This window comes from Ambystoma mexicanum, chromosome 1p (genome assembly GCF_040938575.1).
Source record: "Ambystoma mexicanum isolate Mex_15411 chromosome 1p, UKY_AmexF1_1, whole genome shotgun sequence".
Lineage (NCBI taxonomy): Eukaryota > Metazoa > Chordata > Amphibia > Caudata > Ambystomatidae > Ambystoma > Ambystoma mexicanum.
Genome location: NC_090921.1, coordinates 1,051,785,673 through 1,051,806,430, shown reverse-complemented (window position 1 = coordinate 1,051,806,430; position 20,758 = coordinate 1,051,785,673). Strand labels below are relative to the sequence as shown.

At 49.2% G+C, this 20,758-nt stretch overlaps 1 protein-coding gene across 2 annotated transcripts in view; it reads right to left on the bottom strand.

Annotated features, from left to right (window-relative positions):
- The window catches only part of LOC138447928 (FH1/FH2 domain-containing protein 1-like), a 546,688-nt gene extending 530,295 nt beyond the window's left edge, over positions 1–16,393 (bottom strand). The window contains exon 1 of one of the 2 annotated variants that reach the window (XM_069604454.1): positions 16,113–16,393. In XM_069604454.1, coding sequence (XP_069460555.1) covers positions 16,113–16,274 — 162 coding nt within the window. In that variant the 5' untranslated portion in view covers positions 16,275–16,393. The remainder of the gene's footprint in view (positions 1–16,112) is intronic. The other variant, XM_069604457.1, reaches the window with a different exon arrangement.
- Between the last annotated feature and the right edge of the window lie 4,365 nt (positions 16,394–20,758).

Sequence of the window (20,758 nt, the reverse complement as noted above, 5' to 3'; positions counted from 1 at the left end):
GGAGGGTAAATGATACATGCTTGCACACCGCCCAGTGTCGTTCCCTTTGCACTCCGCCCTGCAAATGAGGATAATGCCGTGGCGGGGTGTATGCATGCAAAAGTCCAAACGTACAGGTGCCCGCGGCCAAATTACGTGAAGACTCATCTATGAGCCACAGTGTTCAAATGGAACCAATGTGCTGCTATTCGCAGAACAGGGCAGTATTTTATCATGGAGTAATGCTGGTTTCTCTTACGGCATTCCACGAAATGTTCCCAACTGAGAGAGAAGCACCAAAAACCATCAAGAACAGAACTGATCACACTGCCGAGCGCCAAGTGGAGCAATGACCACACTGCCGAGCATCCCACAATCCGGGAACCAATGAAAAAGTGCCCCACAGACTGAGTACTAACCAAGGGGGATTTTTAGTAAGGGGTGTTGCAAATACTGCTCTTTAAATGATATTTGAGATTGGGCAGGCCCTTTGGGGATTGTCCTGCTGCCCTGTGGTCAGTACCAGCCTGCACACAATGGCCAGTGCTGCGTAAGCAAAGGGGCAATGCCATAAAACATAGGGAATATAACAGTGCCATAAGCAGCAACAATTCTCAGCACTCCCTGCCGCATTCGCCCGCCATCACACATGGCCCAATGTCACCAGAGCAGGATGAGGCAGGAGGAAGGGACAATGGCAACAAAAGAACAAGGCCTGTCACACCAAAGTGTGAAGGGCTGTCAGCGCCAGCCACCCAGGGGTGCATCCAAGCACCCAGACAAATGCAAATGGCATAGCTTCAGGCTATGTATTGCAAATAAAAGGAGAGGCACCTCCAGTCCTCCTTGGTAATCTGAACGGAGCACCAAAAGTCATCCTCCAGTCCTCCATGGTAATCTGAACGGAGCACCAAAAGTCATCCTCCAGTCCTCCTTGGTAATCTGAACGGAGCACCAAAAATCATCCTCCAGTCCTCCTTGGTAATCTGAACGGAGCACCAAAAGTCATCCTCCAGTCCTCCTTGGTAATCTGAACGGAGCACCAAAAGTCATCCTCCAGTCCTCCTTGGTAATCTGAACGGAGCACCAAAAGTCATCCTCCAGTCCTCCTTGGTAATCTGAACGGAGCACCAAAAGTCATCCCGCGCATGCAGGAGACGGAATTTATTTTCCCAGAACCCACCCAGACAGAAGGAGAAAGGAAGAAGCAGAGAAGGAAAGGACAGCGAACGTTGTTCGCAAAGTCGTGGGAAGAAGATTGCGGCACGGGCCAGGAGGACACCCTCTGGCCCATGTGCCCATAAAGTACAACTAGAGATGAGACTTTATGAGGAGTGTAATTTATAAATAAATTACAAATATGTTTTTATGATTTATGTATGTGCAATAAAATCCACAGCCTTTTTATTGCCAACACTAAATCCAATGTCTCAGTCATCTCTGGGGCAAACCCAAAGGGGTTGAGTTTGCGGGGAAGAACAAATGGTTGCGACCTCTGCTGCCCGGCTTATGACTAGCGCTGATTGTACATGTGCTCCAGGACTTTCAGATGAGCCGATATACATTATTGGGAGGCGCCATTAGTACCAGGAGCGCGGCCATTACAGAGTGAGCCTTCCAGCGAGTCTTATCCAGGAGTCACTGCATGTGTGCGGCAAGATGCTCCCACGCTTCCGTGCAGTGCATGTGTGTATACGCGTGCACACAGACACAGACACACCACCCCCCCTTGGAACTCCTCCTTCACCCTTTTCCACGACGACCATACCAATCAAAACGAGGGTGTGTGTAGTCTCATATCTATCACACCCACTTTATTCGGCAGTAAAATAGCCATAAAAGTTCATCATACAAACATAACATTTACAGACAGACATACAAACAAAAACACAAATTGCAAAAGTACCCCTAAAACGATCTGCAAACAGCTCATAACGCCAAAAGAAAAGATTCGGGAGAGCAAACTCACAGCACTGTAATACCGTTCTTTGGTCCTTGTAACATTAAAACACGTTACAGTCGTGTACCCAATACACGGTTTCCCAGGGTGTGTAGTCTCATGGTGTTCACACTGCTGTGCTGAAATGCCCACATGCATTCTCTGCCATCACTGACACATTGGCCCTCATAAGCCGGCTCCTGAAGCGAGAACCGATGGACGATGCAGAGTATTTAGTGTTCACTGGGCGCGTTCCCGAATAACATAGCACCACATTCCCACTGGATACCAGTTGCCTACATTTGTTATCACTATGCACCAAAACGCACCTCTAGAAAGACAGTTCATGCCCAAGCCTATTGCCTACGTACAATACTGTGATGCAACAGGTCCCCGTTTTCACTTTCAGACGGGATGTAGCCAGTGCTTTAAGTGGGCCCTGCAATCCCACCACAACATTAATTTGACACATTATCCCTCCGGGGCTACAGCCACAAAGGGAGATGCGCCCGCCATTTTCGAGTAAGGCAAGCTGACAGAAGTGCCAGCCAGCCACACCTGTGACTGGCTGGCACTTCCGTCAGTCACTGTAACTTCCTCCTGTAACCACTCACGCGAGGGGTTACAGGAGAAGTTAGTGTTCTTTTGTTTCCCCCTCCCCAGGTCACTGAGGTGTCTTTGACCCTCCGCAAACCTGGCGCCTCTGTGCTAATTTCTATATAAAAGATGGATTGAACTGTGTACTTTTCAAGCCATCTTTTTATAAACATAGAAAGATGGCTTGAAAAGTAAGCAAACCATAAGGTACGCAGACAAATATATAAATATTATATATGTGTGTGCGTACCTCACTATGGATTGTGTACCTTTAAAGCAATCTTGAAGTACACAAACCATAGTAAGGCGCGCAAACAAATATATAAATGTAAGCACTTATATATTTATGTGCGTACCTTACCATGGTTTGTGTACTTTTCAAGCCATCTTTTATAAACAAACAGACATATGTAACATATTTCTAGGTGTATAAAAGATGGCTTGAAAAGTACACAAACCATAGTAAGGTGCGCGCACAAATACACAGACCCTTATATGCATTTATATATTGGTTTGCATACCCTACTATGGTTTGTTTACTTTTTAGGACACGCCCATCCCGCAGGCCACGCCCCCAAACGCGGCCTCGATTTCATACTACCCGACTTAAAGCCCTGGATGTAGCTTTAGCAGACCAGTCAGAACTCGAGTACTCCATCTATTCGTGTTACTTTGTAACAGCGGCTGCGGAGTGGCAAGGATTCTAACACGGCTGCTGCCCACGGGAGATCATTTGGTACTCCTGTACATTATGTAAATAGTGCCAAGTTGCTGCTGAAGATTGCTTTGATGTTTTAAAATAAACGTTCCAGCCAATGCCACTTCTTAGTGGTTTCCAGATCAGAGGATCCATGCACGGAAAAATCACGTCAGTCGAACTTCGCGCCATGCCATGTGTGTCTCCCCTTCTGCCCAGGCCGGCTTCAGAGAGGCTGCAGAGCTCGTGCAGCGACGTCTTCAGCTTAAAGGGGGAGCGGCAACTCAAAGAGTCTCCGCATTTTATCGAGTGTCTTCACTGACGTCCAAGAGTCCAGTGGCGAGCCATCCCAGACCCACTGACCTCCAAAAAGCACCCAGGGTAGACTCGCGTGCTGCTGGCTGGCACCGACTCCAGAAGCGCAGAACGCCGGCTCATGCGGTCCAAAAAGGGTCGTTATAAGCTGCCCTTGCCAAACCTAGATGTCCCACGCGGGCTCCCGTCTCCACTGGCCGGAGATCGTGCGCAGAGGCCACTGGCGTCACGCGGCGCCAAACAAGAAAGAACACATTACTGGACGCCACAGAATAACCAAGTCCCCGCCCATATGCAGCCAGAAAAAAGTGTAAACACCAAGCTACAATGCCTTGGCAATGCCAACAGTTTCGGCTTTTGTGTAAGCATAGGCTATGCATTCTCCTGGCACTACCCTGATCATACTAAGTGGCCCTTAATGATGCAAGTAGCTGAGCATACAACAGCAGTAGTTGAAGAGAAAAAAAACACTGTTGGCTTTGTCAATGCTTGTTCTTAACAGGACTTCAGTGGAGGGCACGCAGGCATAGTGCTTATAAATCAGGAGGTTTAAGGCACACTTGTTGAGACATTTCTATTACACCAGTGGCACATTTACAGCTCCAACTAAGCCACTAACTGAAGACTCCTTTGAAATAACAGCAGCAGGGACATAGAGCACGCCGTTTTTTATTATTGTTAGCTCAAAGAGCTCCCAGGAGGGTGGGGGCTCGGGGGAGAAATGTTTGGGACTGGCCACGGGAAGTCTATGGTGGATAAGGGGGGCCCCGGGGGGAACGCGAAGCGTTTCCCCCCGGGGAGTTTTTGGCGATGCACATGGCCAGCGAGTGGCCGTGGGGCAGAGCGCCTCATGGGGGGGTATTTAAGGGCTCAGGGAAGGTTCGGGAGGCAGGCGACAGTTAGGACTTGATGATTGTCCCGCCCTCCCATCCCTTTTCACTTTCGTTAGGGTAGTGTCTGGGTATGTAATATGGGGGGGTCCATTGTTCATGGGATTAGGCAGGGGGTTTGTTAGATGACATGGCGGGTTCATGAGTTCTGGGGTATGTTAGGAAGGTGGGGTTGGTGGTTTTGTGTGACAGGTCAGGGCATTGTGAAAGTGTGTGTAATATATGTTGCTGATGTGGCAGGTCAGGCTGGCTGCAGGTCAGAGGAAGGGGGAGTTTGGCGTAGAGGGGAGTTTGAAGGGTGTTGAAGTGGGTCGGGGCGCCGGGGGCATGGCCCCTTTTGATGTGGGGGGAGGGAAGCACAATGGGGGAATGACACAGGAAAGGATGGGGTGGCGCTGTTTGCACAAGCAGGTCACCCCGGGGGAACAGGTATTGAGCCTGGAGGGGCATGGCCCCTGGGAGAAAGCGGGACGCCTGGAAAAGGGGCAAGGAGACGGTAGGATCCAAGGGATCATTAGGGAGGAATTGGGTTATTTAATTATTTAATTGTTGGGGGAAAATGAAAATGTTTAATTTATTTAAGTGGTGGTTAAAATATTCCTTTAGTTTGTTAGGCCATGGAGCCAGTTAAGCGTTTGATTGTAAGCTTTGGCCTGTCACATTAAAGCGACCTTTTCCACTTTTAAACGAGTCTGGGTTTTTTGTGCATTAAGCCAAAAATAACCAAACAACACCTTCAAGCGTTGTGCCCACCTAGCTTTACTCCAATGCTATTGTCTCGGTTTATAGGCGCCACCCAATAACCAAAACTAAAAAGGACCCTGTCGTGAGCCAGACACAAAAGGGCACGCCAGGCGATCAAACGACAATACCCCACACCTGGTCACAAAAATCAAACAACTGGCCAAAAACAAAATTTTAAAAAAATTGCCCACTGCCCCTCAAAAAAAGACCCAAACACAGCAGAGAAAACAATGATAATGGTGTATTCCATCACCTTCTACTGATGCAGTAAATGCCTGACAGTAAGAGTTAGTGCCCTCGCGGTTGCGGAATCACGTGGGTGCTGCGTCATGTAGTCCAGATATAGCCCAGCATTACCCACAGATGTTCTCTGGGGTAATACGAGCCAGCCTCGGGCTACAATGGAGCGCTTTGATGTTAGCACAGCAGGCGGCAGCCTGCATCCCAGACGCCGCCCAAAATGTATTTGGGTAACATTGTATGTAATTAAAATTACAGGGGAAACAATGCACTTTTTGCACTAAACTGCTTACAAATTGCCCCTTAACATGTGCAGCAACCCGTGTTCTAATCTCCCTGGGCTGCGCGCAGTTCTATGGATTGCCAACATATGACCCTTTTGCGCAGAGAAGCAGCCGCGGGCGCTGCAGAGCAATCCCAGAGGAATGTTGCCGATCCGGGGCACAGAAGGCAGGTTCCAAGCGAGCAGATGTACACGCTATTATTAGCGACCATGTGGAAATACGGCAGCTCAGTGAACACGACTACTGGCCTTTGCTGGGAAAATAATAGAAAGCACACTGATATAAACTACGACTCCTTCTTCATATGACCATGACCAGAAGGTAAGTAATTTACATGTATGTTTATTCTTCTAGATAGCAAGTAGAGAAAGCACTGGGACATACATCCAGGCCAGCATATTAATTCCAACTGCCACCAGTGGAATCCAGCACTCCAAACAATCATCAACACTCCACAAGGATGTCTCTGACATCACCTCACCAACACTCCACATGGAATGTCATTGACATCACCACATCATCATAACACACAATGGGCATAATCCAACCCAGCACAGATTATGACACACACCTTTCGGAAACTTCGCATTGTGAGGCCCCGCGTTTCAACACGTTGTCTTGGTGCTTGTAGTGCGTGTATGTGATGTTTGAAGTCCTACGCCAAACCCCTCCACCCCCTAACAGCCCACCTGACTTTTAATGTGTTTTCACCAGTCTGCAGGCATGAAGGTTCCTCCGAACAAAATGCAAGCTGAAGCCCTAATTTCTAAAAGGTTTTCCATTGAATACGAAAGAAAGGGCCCACCCCAGCCTCCCACCTGCAACCACTCGACCCCTCTTCCTTCGGACTATTTTCACTAATCGCTTCCATTCCTGAACACGGTTTCCACTTTTGTTTTTCAAATTGAATTTATAAAATGTGGCCGAATGTAAAGTCAAGGCAGTTAGGACGAGCCAGAATCGGCGAACTCGGCGGGGGTGCCACTGCCATCATGCTCAGACAGCGGCGAAGGAACGAAGGTCTGGCATCTGGGGTGTTTGCGGTTAGAACATTTTGCGATACATCTGCCCGAGCGGCCCTGTCTGGGCAACTCCATTTCTCATCTGACTCGAGGACACGGAGGTCCAGGCTGGCACATTCCAATCCAGTCAGTAGACGTCACACGTATACTGCTTGTGCGCAGTTTAGGAAACCCCGTGGCCAGTAAAGCAGGGATGGGTCGGGGATTCCCCAAGTTATCTGATCCAGACTCCGCCCCAGAGGCTCCGAAACAATTGCTTGGTAGGGCCACAAACATGCTACCGAACTAGCAACAATGCCAATGTAAATGGCCCCTAGCCTGGGCCACTAAGGCACAACGTCAATGGAAAGGTCGAGAACCCCTGAGAGAGACCAAGCTGCGTGGACACAGTTATCGGTATAAATTACTGTTTCCAATGCCACATGCCCTGGTCTGTCCCATAGGGGCGGGACAATAGAGGGCCGAGGGGGTTAGGCCTAGGCAGAGAGGCCTGCACAGGGGACAGGGCGGCCGCAAGGCGCCACCACCAGAATTTTGCCATGGCAACAAACAGGTGGTGGGGGTGGGGGAAATAGCAGAAAGGAAATTAAAAAGTCCGCAGGGGCCTAGCCACCAGTAGCAGAACAAAGGAAAGGGGGTGGCAAATAAAAAGGGTTACCAGGAACAATTAAAATATGGGGCAAAGAATTCATAGACATATTTTCGCTGTTGGAATATCAAAAAAGAGAGTATGATGTGTGCAAAGAGGACAAGAAAGAGGAATAAAAGGGGACAAGCAGGAAATTGGCAGTAGAACAGACTTTCGAAAATTGGTTGTCAGCATTTCATGGTTCCATGTAATTTCATTGCGGGATGAAACAACAATGGGTTTTTCTCCATTGATATTTCAACGCGAAAACTTTAAAAACATTTTTTTTTTTTTAGGGGGTTCCCCCTTCAACACCCATCCCCTTTAATTATTTAACTATCCCGAACACCCACACCCTATCTATATATTTTTTTAACCCCCTACAAACAACAATGAGTTTTCGCGTTGAAATATCAACGGAGAAAAACCCATCGTTGTTTCATCCCACGATGAAAGGGCAGTGTACCCATTTCACATCCTTTCCAAAATTGTATTACAAAAATACCCCGAGGAGGGGACTGCTTTGGTAGCATATGAGCAGAGGGTGTTTAAAGGTGCACAAAGCATTTTGGGGAGATGCATGGCGGGAATATGATCACAAATTCAGGAAGCAAATGGATTGTTAGCCGGACATAGAATGGGACGAGGAGGATTACACCACATGCATCTTCAATGTGCTGAAGGAAAAGTGGGAACAGAACTCAGGGGGTAATCGGAGTAACTATAGGGGAAATCGAGAATGCGTACAACCCTAATAGCAGTGACGAACGGGTACCAATGAGCAAGAGAATAGCATTTTCGGAAAAGACAGTTTGGGAACCAATGAGGCTGGCAGGGCAGCATGCCACCCACAACGCAGGGCGGTGGAGGGGGGGGGCATGGTCAGTACAGGGACCACCAGCAGCCTGCTGGAAGTTCTTGAAGTGTTTCTGGTGCAGGGGGGGGGGGGGATTTGCAAATGTAGTCACCGGTGTAGCAAATGCAGCAGAGACCACAGCAGTGCAAAATGCACCAAGACAGCAACAGCCAGTGCTAGACACAGTGAAAGCAAGCGGTCATAGGGGGCAGGGCACAATGGGAAGGTCACCAGTAAGAATGGACAGAATGGAGACATTGCTGTGGGTGTTCCCTGACAAAGAGGCAACGGCATTAGTAATGGGACGTTTTTCTGAAGGGTTCACCATCCCATTCAAAAGGGAAGGGTTCACAGGTCATACCATATAACTTGAAATCTGCAAAGGAAAACCCTGTGGTAGGAGGGGAAAAAATACAGAAGGAGATGGAAAGGGGCAGGCTGGGTGGACCATTTGAGAGGAAACCATTTCAGGAATTCGGGATCTGAATTGAGGTATGCCGAGGTAGCTCATTGTCTGCTCTATACTCTTTGTTCTTCCTCCATGTATGAAATATTGGATGCCACATCTCTGGACCTTGGCTGTCGAATGTCCGATTTCCAATGGTAACATTTTATTTTAACAATATGGAATCACATTATGTGTGTCTAAACGTTTACCATTCATATGTACCTTTACGTTTTTTCTGATGGGTTCTGGCCTCATTCCTCTTTTAACCATGTTTTGGGAAAATTGATTTCTACTTTTGGTTTTGCATGTATTATGTGTTTACTACATCATGTGATTTTTGTTCCATATCATTAACAGTTTTGCCTTGAAAAGGACCCGTTGTTCAGGGTCGAAACACGTGTCGGCAGTTCTGTTTCATATTTCATCATAAACTTTTGCATAAAGCACTTACGCTGATGACCTTATTGTTCAACTTGATTTGGACTATTGTTCTTCAGTATTGACATTGATTTGGTATATTTAGGTACATATCAACTTATGTTTGGGTTGCGCAACTAAACAGGAGGTGACACTCTCTTTTTTGTCATTTCAGGAATTCATCTGCTCACTGTTGGACCTAGTACCAAAAAAGAAGAAAGGGGAATTTAGGCTTATCCACCATCTCTCTTACCCCCTACGTAACTCGGTCAGCGACGGCATCTCACCATTAGAAGATGGAGTGTCATACACAAATTTCCAAGAAGCAGTAGAGCTATTCATAGGGGCAAGCAGGGGTGCATGGTTAGCAAAAGCAGACATAAAATCTGCATTCCGGCTCCTCCCGGTACAGAGGGCATCACAGCAGTGGCTTTGTTTGCAATTATGCTCCTCCATTGTAATGTTCCTGCTGTTGTCATTCAGGGTCAGGGTGCCACTAGGGATGATCTGTGGAGTAAGTGGTTGCATTCCCCTCTGTATTGTGAGGCACAGATCCAAGAGAGAGTTGTTGTCTATATCGTCATAATTTGAGGAGTTGATAGACTGATTTACTCTAGGCACTTGCGGCGGCTCCTCATATAGCGCAGGTTCTTCGTCTATTATGGTGGAGTTTATCTTAGGGGGTGGGTTCACCGGGAAAAACTCTGTGATGGCGCCATGCGCTACTGGGAGCTCATATTTCGTGTTCTTCCTGCGTATGGCCCCTTTTTTTTCTGCTCCATGGGCTCTTTCTGGGCTTTTGGTTGTGCCTTATTCCTTAAATTATAAATTGAGTGCAAGGGTCTTTTCCCCCGCTGCATGCTTAATGTGCAGACCCCTTTTAAGTATTTTTAGAAGAGTCCCGGGGGCTATCTGTGGCACAAAACTGCTCCGCTTATTGCAGACAGAAAGGCCCCCCACCCCAGTAGCCACTTCAATTACTTATGCCCTGCTAAGCTCAGTGCTAAGCTCAATGCTACCTTCACTGGAGATATAAGTTCCAGTGGTGTGCACTGAGTACTACGAATGCTTCTTAAAGCTTACGCAGCGCTCTGTCTTCCCCCGTGAATCACCAGTTCCCTGGCTAGTAGGATGTCCCAGTATCCGGGGTATGTCACAGTTTTCACGGGTCTCGGGACGTCCTGCAGAGCGCTGATACGTTCATACGCTCTGTCTGCGCTCCGTATGAGCACCCGATATCGTGTTCCCAGAGCTCACTGGCACTACACGGGCTACTACCGTCTCTGTCCTCCTTATATTACGCTAGTCTGCGTAAGTCTGCGCTGCCCGGGGCCCAGGGACCAGGGCAGCCCACAGTACTTACTTGTCCACAGTGCCTCACGGTGTGCCCACGGAACACTGAACACTGCCGTATCCGTATCCGTACCAGAGAGCACAGATTCCCACAGCTCGCACGTTCGTAGCTTCTCACGCTTCGCTCGTGGTTTCTCAAGCGTCTCACGGCTTCTCTCGGCTCGCCTCGGCTCACAGGCCTCGTCTCGCCGTGTTTGTTAGAGGAAAGGACCCACACAAGTGTCAAGCCGCACCTCTTCCTCTTCCGCGTTCGCGTCTCTGAGGCCGCTTCCGACACCAATTTGTTTGCAATGGGGGTGGGGGTAGTTACTATTACGACAAATGCCTGTCCACGGGATGCACAATTTCATGTGCATATTTTGAAAAAGTGAGCTCTTTCATGCAATGGGCACTGAATAGGTTAATGCCAGAAGCAAGGGTGGTACACCATCTGGACGATTTCCTATTCGTGGGACCTCAGAAGTCACGGCTGTGCAAGACAGCACTAGGCAAATTCAAGAACCTAGGAGAAGAGTTAGTATGCCACGAGCGTAAGAGAAAATGAATGGGCCAACACAGAAAATTCAGGGGGTTTGCCGAATCCCGAGGGAGAAAGTGGAGGACTTGGCGGCTATCATCAGAGGTTTGGCAAAAAAGGACAAGGCTACAGTGAAGGAACAACAGTCACTCTCAGGGAAGCTAAACTTTGCAGGGAGGGTAATACCACAGGGCCAGCTATTCCAGAGGAGCACTGCGTTAAGAACGAAAGGGGCTACGCAGTGACATCTCAGAGTCAGACTGGGGTCAGGCATTAAGAAGGACATGGGTGTGTGAGAAGAAATTCAATGGCTCGGTTATCTGGCGAACGCCTGTCAACCAGGAGGAAAGAAAGAGTGCTGTTTACTGACGCAGCAGGTGCATGTGGTTTCGGCGCAATATTGGGGATTAAATGGTGCGCAGACAAATGGCCAGAGACATGGCAGGCCCTTGAATGGACCAGGATCATCACGCTACTGGAGCTTTTCCCCCCCAATATGGGTGGCAGTATGCGCATGGTGTAGCGAGCTGAGTAACAAAGACGTGGCGGTGTGGTCCGACAACATGGCAGTGGTGCAGGTGTTAAACAAAGGTAGTGCATCCTGCCGGCTGGTACTGGAGCTGTTGAGGCTATTACACTGAAAGCATTAAAGAATAATATATGTTTGATAGCCAGGCACATCGCCGGCGAGGTAAATGATGTTGCTGATGGCTTGTCTTATTCATAGTGGGGGGGCTTTCAGGAAACTGAGGCCAGGCGCAGAAGAACAAAGGACGCCTACGTCGAGGGAGGCATGGGCACCACTACTGTTACTACCGGAAAAGGAGAGCGTAACCCGAGGACGGACAGGGCAGAGAAAAAAAGGACCAAAGGAAGGCCAAGAAATGTTGGAGAAGGAGCTTGGGAGGGTCATAAGAGACCTTGCCAAAAAAGCTTTGGCCCAGAAAACGGGTAAGCAATATGAGAAACACTTGCTGGATGAAATGAGGGTGATTCAAAAACACAATGAAATTGACCTAAAAGTGAGCGCTAGGTGCAGATTTCTGGAAGTGGTATTTACGCACGGGAGAAGGAAAAGTTGGGCCTCAGCTCACCTAGCGGCGGTGGCATATGTTGCTAAGGTAGCCAGGGGGGGTCAGATCCAACTGACAGCCCATTGATAAGATACGCAATGAGGCGGTGGGCCAAAGTAGAAGGGAATAAACCAGACACCAGGAGACCCCTGAACTTTGAGAAACGAGTTTGCCTGTTAACAGCGCTCGAGGACACATGCTCCAACGCAAAACGAAACGTCACTGTTCAGGGCGGCATTCGCACTAGCATACTTCGGGGCTCTTAGGATTGGGGAACTAGTGGCACGGAACACAACAGCAGGAGATGGCCTGTCCCTGGGGGAGGAAGGCATGACTTTATTCTTAAGAAAGTCCAAAATCGACCAGATGGGTAATGGGTGAGCAATAGAGTTAGGATGCAATCAAGAGAAGGGCCACTGTCCCAGATGCATCATGCAGGCCTTTTTTAAAAAAATGACTGACACAGGTGGGCCAATTGCTGATACACAAGGACGGGGAAGCCCTCAGCAGGTACCAGTTCCAGGTGGTGTTAAATAAAGCAATTGGAAAAGCGGGGTGGGACCCAACAGATTTCGGTACCCACTCCTTTAGAATAGGGGCAGCAAGCTTAGCATGGGCCGGGGGTTGGGAGCGAGAGGGGTCAAGAGAATCGGGGGCTGGAGATCAAACTGTTTTACAAAATAAAGAAAGGAACTCATATAATAAGCATCACGTTCCCCTCCTCATTCCACAGATGACGGCTCATACAGATCGGCATGGATAGTGGGCCACTCATTCATGACCCGGGCAGGGCAATGGAGAGAGGACATGAAACAAGGTTTACACTTCCCAAGAACAATCACATCCTGGTGGAGGACACCAGGGATGCATTGGGAGGACATTCATGAAAGGCCGTCAGATCCAATTGGCTTCAAAGACACGTCGGATTATTTGGTAAAACACCTGGGGAGCAACGCCCTGGCACAGATGGGTAGGGGTCAATTGCAGAGAGACCTTTGTGAATCGTTACAAAGGAGGGGGACCATCATTTATAAGTCAAAAAAAGTACCCAGGAAGGTATGGTATGGCACAGTTTGCAGAAAGGCTGTAGAAACATCTAGGAGGTAGTTGAACAAGGCCCTGGAGAAATTCTGCAGAACACGGGTCTGCACTTCATAAGGCATGGCCTGTCCCAGAACAACACTGATGTGTTTCACCACGATGGGGTGCACCTGTCGCAGAATGGGATGGAGGTGTTCACAGATAGCATCTTTAGGGCACTGGAGAATAGAGGGTGCAGATTGGGGTACTTTTGGGGGAACCTGAGAGACCAGCATCCACTCAGGTGTGGCGGCACATGTCTAAGGAGAGGCTGTCGGGCTGAGAAAAACGAACCAGCCAAAAATCGAGGCAAAAGTTCAGTTTGTAGGTACGCAAAGAAAAGGACTTGCTGACAGAAGCAAGGCATCACTCACCTTGGACACAGTGAGTCCAAAAGCACACCTGTTTTTTATCTTGTGATTATTATTGCTGTAAATAATAATAAATGCCTACGGCCAAAAATTATTTTCCACCCAGAATGGCGTGTAGTTTGGTGTTACTAGTTAGGGATATGAAGGAGAGCACGGGTGCCTACACTACTTAGCCTAACACTGGGCTGAAGGTTGCCTTTAGCACAGGAAATCGTTCAGATACGGACTGGCCGTGCCATCCCGTGCCCCTCCCCCCGGCCCATGAAATATCAGGCTCTGGTAAATCATTAAAGCACGAGATCAGAGGCCTGCGGCGGCAGGATATGAAAGCAGAGTGACGCTCTCTTTACACATGAACGTGCATGAAGTCTGCCCGCACACCTGCTGCCCTGGGGGGATCCGACACGTGGTAGTGAGTGGATTTTAAATCAGCTGGAGTGGAGGAGCAGAACGAAGGGCTGAGCCCTCTGTTTACATCGAGCGCCTGCGGGTTTAACAAGGTCTTTGGGAGCTATGCTCATTCGATTTCGGGGCAATGCGGTCATAACAGAATGGACACATGTCCTCAGCGACTTGCGAGACCTCTGTGGGCCTCCATAAGCACCCACGAGCACCTTCCCAAGGTTGGCCAACATGTTTCGCCGCTTGGGTGCCCATTGCCACTAAACACCCAGTCTCGCGCTCTGAAGCAGGGTCACTGTGGGTCACTCACAGAATGGTCACTGACCTTCATGTATCATACAGCAGTAAAATAGCACATTTCTTTTTAACATGTCCCTTTGGTAGAAATCCACCAACACCCCTACCCCCCCCCCCTCATCTTCAGTCCTGCACCATGGCATATGTAGTCCCAGTGATCGCCAAGGGCACTGGGCCAGTGCCAGGGGTGGACTGGCCTATAGGAAACTTTTTCTGGTAGGCATCTGCACCCTGAGCCTCTTTTGTGTGGTATTTCCACATGTTCCCATAGGAAAAGGGTTGGGCTTGCTGAAAATGTCTAGTGCAGCGAAATTAGGTGGCAACCCCATGAAGTAAAGGGCACAAGCCCTTGAGCTTGAGTGCTGACATGGAGCCAAGGAGGGAAAGAAAGGCAGCCATAAGGCGCACCCCTCCCCCCATTCACCCACCCCAGTGTTTGTCCTCTAGCACAATACAGGGGTCCGAAAGGAGAGACCGCCAGGGAGGGGACCCAGACAGCAAAAGGTGGTAACGGACGTTAGGGGCACCACCTTGACAGTATTGTTCTGCCCCACCCCCTTTGCTTTGAAGGGGAAAGAACAGGTGCTATGCCGGCCTTCTTGGTGCCCAGGAGCATGCAATGGCCTCCTATGCCCTATAAAGACAGGGCTGCTGGAGCAGCAGACCTGCAGAAGAAACACTCTGGTCTGAGTGTACTGTCTCGACTCTCGCAGACCCAGCTTCTGGTTTGTCCGGATCCCACCCACCCTTGCAGAAGGTACATTTGGGCGAGCATAAGACAACAGTCGTTGTCAGAAAGTCGTGGAACATGAGAGGCGGCATGGGCCTGGAAGGAAAATGCCAGCAGGCACAGGAGTGCTCACCAGACAATGTGGCAATTTCCAGTTCCTGGAGCCAAGTGCCCAAGAGTACAGAACTATGATAGCACTGCACACCGGTTTGTTGGGAAATCAACATAATACCCCTGTTGTGTTATTAGTAATATGTTTAATGCCAATACAAAACAGAAGTCTGCGTATTGTTTATATACTGTGTAAGGTTCATGTATCATAAGGATAACGTGGGACAGCTTTGAACATTATTTACAGGGCCCCTTTTGGTTTCCAGTCCACCCCTGACACTGGCGTCTCGCCGACCAACACGTCTGCCTCCCCATACCCAGTGAACTCCCCCTACCCAGAGCGATATGATATAATTGATTATTTATAATGCGCGGACCCGGGGATCGAACCTGTGGTGCTCCATGTCGTCTTGCTTCCAAGGCGAGCACGTTGCCCCTTAGCTATCCTCCCAGAACCTGGTTCTGACCCACAGAGACCCCTGTACTCCTTCTTGGCTTCCAGTGACCCCATGTATTTCACCCAGGATTCCCCTCTTCTGCCTTCAAATAGCTCCCCTCCTCAAACCTATGGCTTAAGCCTGACTGCAGGTCACCCATTTCACAGCGACGTCTGTGCCCCGAGGATCCACACTGGCGACTAGACGCCTCTCCAACCTCAGAGATGTTCTCCAAGGTTGACATATCCCTCCTCCTCTCCCGGATCCCCAATATTATCCCCCACAGCTCAATCGGGGCTACCGCAATGGCCTCCGGGATGGCGTTGGACCCCAGGGACAGCAACCATGGAGGTCCAAGTTATTAGACACGGGCTCAGATAAACACGGCTGCCAATAAATCTGGTGTCAGGTGCGAACACTTCGGCCAGTCCTGTATGTCACACCACTTTCTAAATTCAGAGTTCTGCAATCAAACACGTAAGGGGAAATACAAGCCCCAGAATGCAAGTGTTTTCTAAGAAGGCATGACTGCCTATGTATCAGTTACTTGAGGCATGAGTCCTCTGGCACCACGTAACGCCTTGACCCTTTGGATTCCCCTTTGACCCACAGTGAAGTCCCCTGGCTTCACTCGCCCACAGCGCAGCGTCCCGGCCCCCTTGGCCCCGCCTGTCCCAGTGCTTACCTTCAGGGGGGCCTCCAGCAGGCGGTGCAGCACCGGGATCTGCTCGTTGAGGGGTTCGCTCAGCAGCAGGCTGTGCACCAGGGGTCGCCGCGGCTCCGGAAAGTTGGTGCAGACGAAGGGGTCCAGGTCATCTAGGTACTGCAGGCGGCAGGGAGCCGCCATGGTGGTGGGTGGGGGGGGGGAGCAGCCGCTTATCGGGGGTCCGAGGAGGAGGTGACGAGCAGGGAGACTGCAACGCCGCAGAAGTTACCCCGAGGGTAGTCTGGGTGGTGTGCGAGCTCCGAGTCTCTCTGGGACTCTCCCGGAAGCAAGGAGGAGGAGGAGACGGCGCGAAGGGGTGGGGAGCTGCCGAGAGAGTGCTGAGACACTGACAGAGTGCTGAGGAGGAAGTTGGCGAAAGGGCTGAGAAGCGACGGGGAGAGAATGCCGCCGGACAGGCGGTGTTCAGAAGGGAGGGGTCAGAGTAAAAAGCAGATGAGTGGGAAGGTGAAGGAGGGGTACTCAGGAGAGAGTGCTGCTGAGGGGCACCGAGTATGAAAAGTGCAGTGCGTGAGGGGAAACGAATTGGGAGTGCGAGTAGACATCAGCAGTGCTATTGTAGTTCACACGGAGCGCAGATTCTAATAGACACATATAGCCCGGCTCTGGCTAATAGCAGATTCAGTTTTCTGAAGAACAGGAGTACAACACATGTGGTGGGATAGCGTTGCCAACCGAGCAGAAGCCCCCGCAAGCACGTGACTACCACGAGGCCCCTGTCAATGATTGGAATTCCAAAGGAGGTGCGTACGTAGTGGCACGAAGGTGCGCCCACCGAGCTAGGCTGTGAAGTATGCGGAGGTGTGTCGGCAGAGCGCCGGTGAGGCGAAGGAGCGAAGGAGCTGGGGCTGTAGGTTAGCATTCAGGAGGTGCGCGAATAGAGCTGGGCGTGGTGCCCGCCCAGCCTTAAACTATTGTGGGGGCCTTTATGCCAGCATTGCGGTGAATTGGGAGTGTATAAGGAGGGCGGCGCAGCAGGACAGCATTGCGGTGCATTGACAGATAAGTGCTGGTTTCATGACAAGCAAAGGGTGCCGTTTATAGGGCAGCTTTGGTGGACAATATCAGACAGTCTGGGTGTGCGCACAGTGTGTAGCCATGTCGCAGCGCCATGGGGTGCACGTGAGCCGGGAAGCGAACTAAAATGTGTGTGGGGGGGGGGGGGGTGAACATGTACCGGAACATTAGTAACAACTCAGACCAGACGGACTCAATGTGTAATAATCATTAAAGTAACAGGAACGGTTGCCCAGACCTTGTCGCGTGAGGGGAGATGAATGCGTCACAGCGATGCCTGCACCGGGATTTCCTTTGCTAGTAAGACTTTGGAATCTGCACACATGAATTCCCCCCGCGCTTCCAGCCAACGAGCGTGTTTGTAAAATATTTTTTTAGAAAGTTGTGGTAGACTGCGGTTAGGTTGGTCTTCATGTTTAAATTCATCGCTGAGCTTTTTGTTGGGGGTGTTGGTGTTTTGCGAGCCCAAAGAAGGCGGGGGTAAGGAGGAGTGAATAGGAGCGGAGTGATGGATCAGGGAGTGTTGGTGTGTTGACAAATCTTGAAACGAGCGAATACATCAGCCCTTTCAATGCATAAGCAATCACTTCCCCACATGTTTCAGTATAAAAGCACCACCCCCAAGCAATGGTCGAAGGTCCAACACGCAGAGGCGCAGCCAGGATTGTCTTAACAAGTGGGGCCTGAACCTTATATAACTGGGCCCACCATAGTGACCTTATTATCTGTAAATGCCCACAGCACTGCTGAGTGGCCATTTACAGATTTGGGTTTGGGCCTTGCCCGCTCAGGCACTACCCTGTGTACGCCTCTGCCGATACCACAAGTAATGAATGGACGTTTAAATATCAGACAGTAATCGCCTGGCCAGCTCACTATGCAAAGTCAGAAAACGAAAACGATAAAGTTCACACAGAAGACCCACTCACCCTGTCAGTAAGAGTTGAGATTTCCAAAATATTATGATCCGTCCAGCAGAAGTACAATCTTTGTCCTCGAAGGTTGTGATGCGAGGGCATCCTGAAGTGTTGATGGCCAGTGTAAGCGCATTTCCTGGTGCCCTGATGGCCAACACTGCGGCCTGGGTCCTGCCTCGCACATATACCCCTCTAGCCTGATCTGTCTCTAAGCACGTTATAAGTTATATCTTCAAGCTCCTCACTGAAGGTGGAACTGACATCCTTTTCCTCACAGAAACCTGGTGCAGAGAGGCAGTTACTGACTAGAAAGCATGTTCAAGCTCCACCCCCTACCTGCCCCAGAAGAAACGAAAATATAAGGTGAGGAAGGACACATTTGAAATTGCGCTTTAAACTCTCCTGGAACGGAGCTGCCAAAAAGAATAACTAGTTGCACTACACAAGTAGGAAACAAATGGGGCCTAGCATGGAGGCAAAACGGTGTGCTTTTAAATAGGATAGATTAGGTAACAGGAAAGAGTGTACACAGTTGAGGAACTCATTACACAAGTAGGGCAGAAGATTGCAGGTAGACAAAGGATGCAGCGTGCACCTAGGCAGGGATGGCATATGACAGGCATATGAAGTGTCTCGACTAAGGGCACTAGTAATTGTGTAGGGGTGAGCGGTTTAGAGGAGAGAGGCCCTGTGGTGTTTCTAAATGGGCCCTATCCATCTTCTTCCCATTTGCAGAGAAAGGTGTTTTCGTTTCAGAGTGATCGACCGTATGAAGCCCCCACAATGGCGTATTTTCTGTAAAGGATTAACCCAGATATAATGGATACAAATGGGGCACAATACATCCATGAGAAGCTGTTTGCGAGAGGGAGTTTTTCCCTTAAAGGACACCAAGAACTACGTGATTCACGTTCAATACGATCTTGTTCTGTCCTGAAAGGGCAAAGGGCAGAGAAGTAAGTAATCCTTTGAGAGGGGTGGCACCGGAAAAATGAGACTAAGAGGAAAACTGCAAGTTATAACACACCAAACAGCACTTCTTATCTAGGAAGTCCCTCTTTAAAATTTCCTTGCAAAGTATTTTTGTATCAGTGGTAGACTTCTAATCAATCGACCAGGGGTGTTAACTCTGTTCTCAGAAATTATAAACTTGAGTGTTATTTCTACGCAGGATATCGAGAGCGTAGAATTTATGGTTTCACAGAGAATGCATTAGGTCGTGCTTGATCTAGATCCACAGTTGTTTAAGAACTGCTGTTGAGGGAAGCACGAGACAAAGTGGGTTTTTGATAATGCCTCTGGAATCGGGGCTGGACTCAATTAGAAAGGATGGTGACTCTTTAATGAATAATGGTAACTTTACCACAGTAACCTTTACGAACTATAACACAAATATGACCAGGCATGTCAATTCTGATAATAGGGAGAAAGAATATGTAACAGGATTGGTCTTGGGTGGCTTCCTCCCTAAATAACCCTCATCTTCCTGGAGGTTTCCACTCTGTTACTCACCGAATGGAGAATACGTAAACAGGCCGGACCTCTATTGCTGGGGAGTTGCTTGAAGGAGCTAGGGTTGGAGCCTCCTACCCAAGCCTCCTCTCTGTGAGGGAATGAGCTCTTTAAACCGATATGACCACCTGCTGAACTTGTACAGACAAGGGGACCGATCGATCAAAAAAGCAGGGAGAACAGACCGTCTCAAACCCAGGCTGTAAAGGAAAGGATAACAAGTTAATAATCTGCCAATAATGAAACTGGGTTATTCCCAAGACTATTCCCCTTTAGTAGTACCTGGTTTAATCTCCCCTTAAGCCAAAGGAACCGGAGTAACCTATAAAGTAGAGAGTTCTTAGTATATGGCTAATGTAATATTCTGCAGTATGAAAAAACCAAGAAAAACTATACTTTACCCCTGATGGAAATAGGATTGACGTAAAGAGTCCTGGGAACCAACGAAAGTATAAAATAAAAAATAGGGAGGTTAGTAGGGTAGCTATCCCCGAACGGAACGAGGGTCGCACTGGTTTCGGGATGGTGCACCACAGCAAAGCATTCAAAAGATGCACTTAGGAATGAAGTCGAATTTCCACAGAATAAGGGATTCCAATTAGAGTCTTTCTTACCGGAGAAGTTCCTATCTCAGAGTCCAGGAAGCAGGCAGGGGTCTGGTACACAGGCGGTCACAAAACACAGCAGAATCAGTGTCCAAGAGTTCCGGAAAGCAGGCAAGGGGTCTGGTACACGGGTGGTCAGAAAACAGTTCAATCGGAGATTCAAAAGAAGGAGTCCGTGTGCAGGCAGGGTAGGTACACGGGAAAAACAAGGACTTCACAATTCAAGATACAGGGAGAGCACTTCGGAAAGTATGCCGGTTGTAACTTTAAACAGAAGCAGCGTTCTGTATGCCGCGGTGGAATAAATAACAACAAGAGGCGTATCGTTTGAAAATGAGGCTCCCCTCTCAACGCCGAGCACTACAACGTAGTGGGTTTTCTGGATGCTGTAGTTCGTGTAGAAATTTGCCAAGGCAGCTGCCAGCGCGATAGGAAGGGCGCATGCCGGCGCCGTAACCCTTTATGAAGGGCGATCACTTTCCTGTCCCTTATTTTAGTGTTAACCGAAATTCCCCAATTGTTCTTGCTCATACGAGAGCAACGAGGCGGAACCCTG